Source organism: Triticum aestivum, chromosome 6A, assembly GCF_018294505.1.
Source record: "Triticum aestivum cultivar Chinese Spring chromosome 6A, IWGSC CS RefSeq v2.1, whole genome shotgun sequence".
NCBI lineage: Eukaryota > Viridiplantae > Streptophyta > Magnoliopsida > Poales > Poaceae > Triticum > Triticum aestivum.
The window spans coordinates 430,846,548-430,848,776 of NC_057809.1; the positions used below are offsets into that span (position 1 = coordinate 430,846,548).

The following is a 2,229-nucleotide window of genomic DNA, read 5'->3' on the forward strand; positions in this document are numbered from 1 at the left end:
AAAAGAAAAGAAGATGCACTAGCACTATTGTTAACAGCACCAAATCTATGCCAGCATCATGTTGTTCGTCGACTAGATCTAGATGCACCACACGAGACAAGGTAACTAAAAATGAGACAGTGCCCAAAAATTATTAAGCCCAAACTTCCCTTACATGCGATATTATTGCTGATCCATCGATCTCCATCGCACGAAGGGTATGAGGGCTAGCAAAAACTGTTGCAAGAGTCGGTAGTACGATCGATGTGCCGCACCAGGAGCAGGAGGCTGGATCGATGGCCGGCTAGCTACAAGCTAGGAAACATCCACGGTTTGTCCCTGTCGTGGCTACACAAAGCAACACCCAAAGAAACGCAGCTAAGCTAGGCGCGGAGGCCGCGCTTTCGGCAGAAAACCTACGGTGAGTCGGTAATCCATCATCATGCCTGTCGAGAAAAGGAGGAGCAAAAGGTTGATTAGATTTAAGAATCGAGCGATCGCCGGCCGTCGGGGCATTTCCGGCAGACGATTCCCTTGCCACCTCGTCGATCAGGGGGTAGTGACAGTGGAGTGTCCCTGACAGCGACCTGACCTGCGGTGACCGGTGACCCGGCGCCCCTACGCAGCGCGCCAGTATATATGCAGCGATAGCACGCCTCGTTTGTTGCACACCACCACCTCACCTCACTCTCGCTCGCTCTCTCTCCCTGACGGGGAGTCTACAGCTCGATTACGAGTAGTTATTGTTGGAATGGAGCAGTATGGCTGGGGAAGGGAGGAGGGAGGGTGGAGGAAAGGGCCGTGGACGGCGCAGGAAGACAAGCTGCTGCTCGGCTATGTTCGGCAGCAGGGGGATGGGAGGTGGAATTCTGTCGCCAAGCTCACAGGTGCGCAATCATTCGTGTTCGTTAAATTTGGGCTGCATGCGTACGGGTACGTGCGCATGCAAATTCGTCGAGCTTGCATGTCGCTAAGCTCGTTTTGCTGCAGGTCTGAAGAGAAGCGGGAAGAGCTGCAGGCTTCGGTGGGTGAATTACCTGCGACCTGACCTCAAGAGAGGCAAGATCACGCCGCAGGAGGAGACCGTCATACTCGAGCTCCATGCCTTGTGGGGAAACAGGTAAAAAATCTTTAGTTTGCGGATGTGCATGCATGCCATGAGCCCATGATCGATGGGATCGAGCTCACAAAACACACGCACTTAATTTGTGATGATCGATCTTCTGCCAGATGGTCGACGATTGCGCGTAGCCTCCCCGGCCGGACGGACAACGAGATCAAGAACTACTGGCGGACGCACTTCAAGAAGGGCAAGCCGTCGTCCAAGAACATCGAGCGCGCCAGGGCGCGCTTCCTCAAGCAGCGCCGCGAGATCATGCAAGGTCACCACGAGCACCAGCGCGACGTCCAGGACGACGACGGCGCTGCTAGCGCGGACAACAACGGCGACGGCGCGGCTAGCCATCACGCAGATGAAGCAACAACATGGCCAGCACCGCCGCCGGCGCAGGACGACGACGACCTGGCGATGATGCGGGATATGGCGGACATGGACGACTTCCTGCAGTACCATGATCCAATGTCGACGTCGGCCTACTTCCTCCTCAACGGCGGCGATGGCGCCGCCAGCGACGCGGGTTCCAGCGGGGAGATCGACGCCTGCGGCGCCACGTGGGGCAGCTTGTGGAACCTCGACGACCTCGACGTTGTAGATGACGTCGGTGGTGGCGGCGCGTGCGGCTGGGGCAGCTTCGCTTTGCTCCAAGATCACGGACTCGCTTTCTACTAGCCTAGCATATACAATGGCAAAGCCTATGCTGTGGAGGGTACACGTAGCGGCTATGTACGTGTGGTGTTGGTGGATAAGGATGCGTCGCCAACTATAGCCCCCACTTCGACTAGCCTGCCACGTTGGCATGTCTAGCTCCTTTTAGAGCAATTTTTAGGAAAAGAAAATAAACTACTCCCTCCGTCTCATAATGTAAGATGCTTTTTAATATTACATTAATATAAAAATGTCTTACATTATGTAACGAAGGAAGTATTATACTGGTAGGTTTTTTTCCTTTGAAAAGGCAATGAAAGAAAGGACAGGTGTTCAAAGGTGCACTTAAGCCACCTAGCTCACGTATTCTCTCGGTTACATTTACTCCGCGTCTAACTTCTACTACCTTCCTTTCTAAATATAAGACGTTTTGTCAATTTAAATTTAACCGACAAGACGTTTTATATTAAAAAAGAAATGGTGTA

At 53.1% G+C, this 2,229-nt stretch overlaps 1 protein-coding gene across 1 annotated transcript; it reads left to right on the forward strand.

The window, feature by feature from the left end:
* Window positions 1-243: 243 nt before the first annotated feature.
* LOC123129632 (myb-related protein 340) lies at window positions 244-2,007 on the forward strand. The gene is made up of 4 exons (XM_044549719.1): window positions 244-310; window positions 606-866; window positions 970-1,099; window positions 1,210-2,007. Exons 1-4 carry the CDS (start codon window positions 244-246, stop codon window positions 1,766-1,768), a joined length of 1,017 nt encoding a protein of 338 aa, XP_044405654.1. The 3' UTR covers window positions 1,769-2,007.
* The last annotated feature ends 222 nt before the right edge of the window (window positions 2,008-2,229 follow it).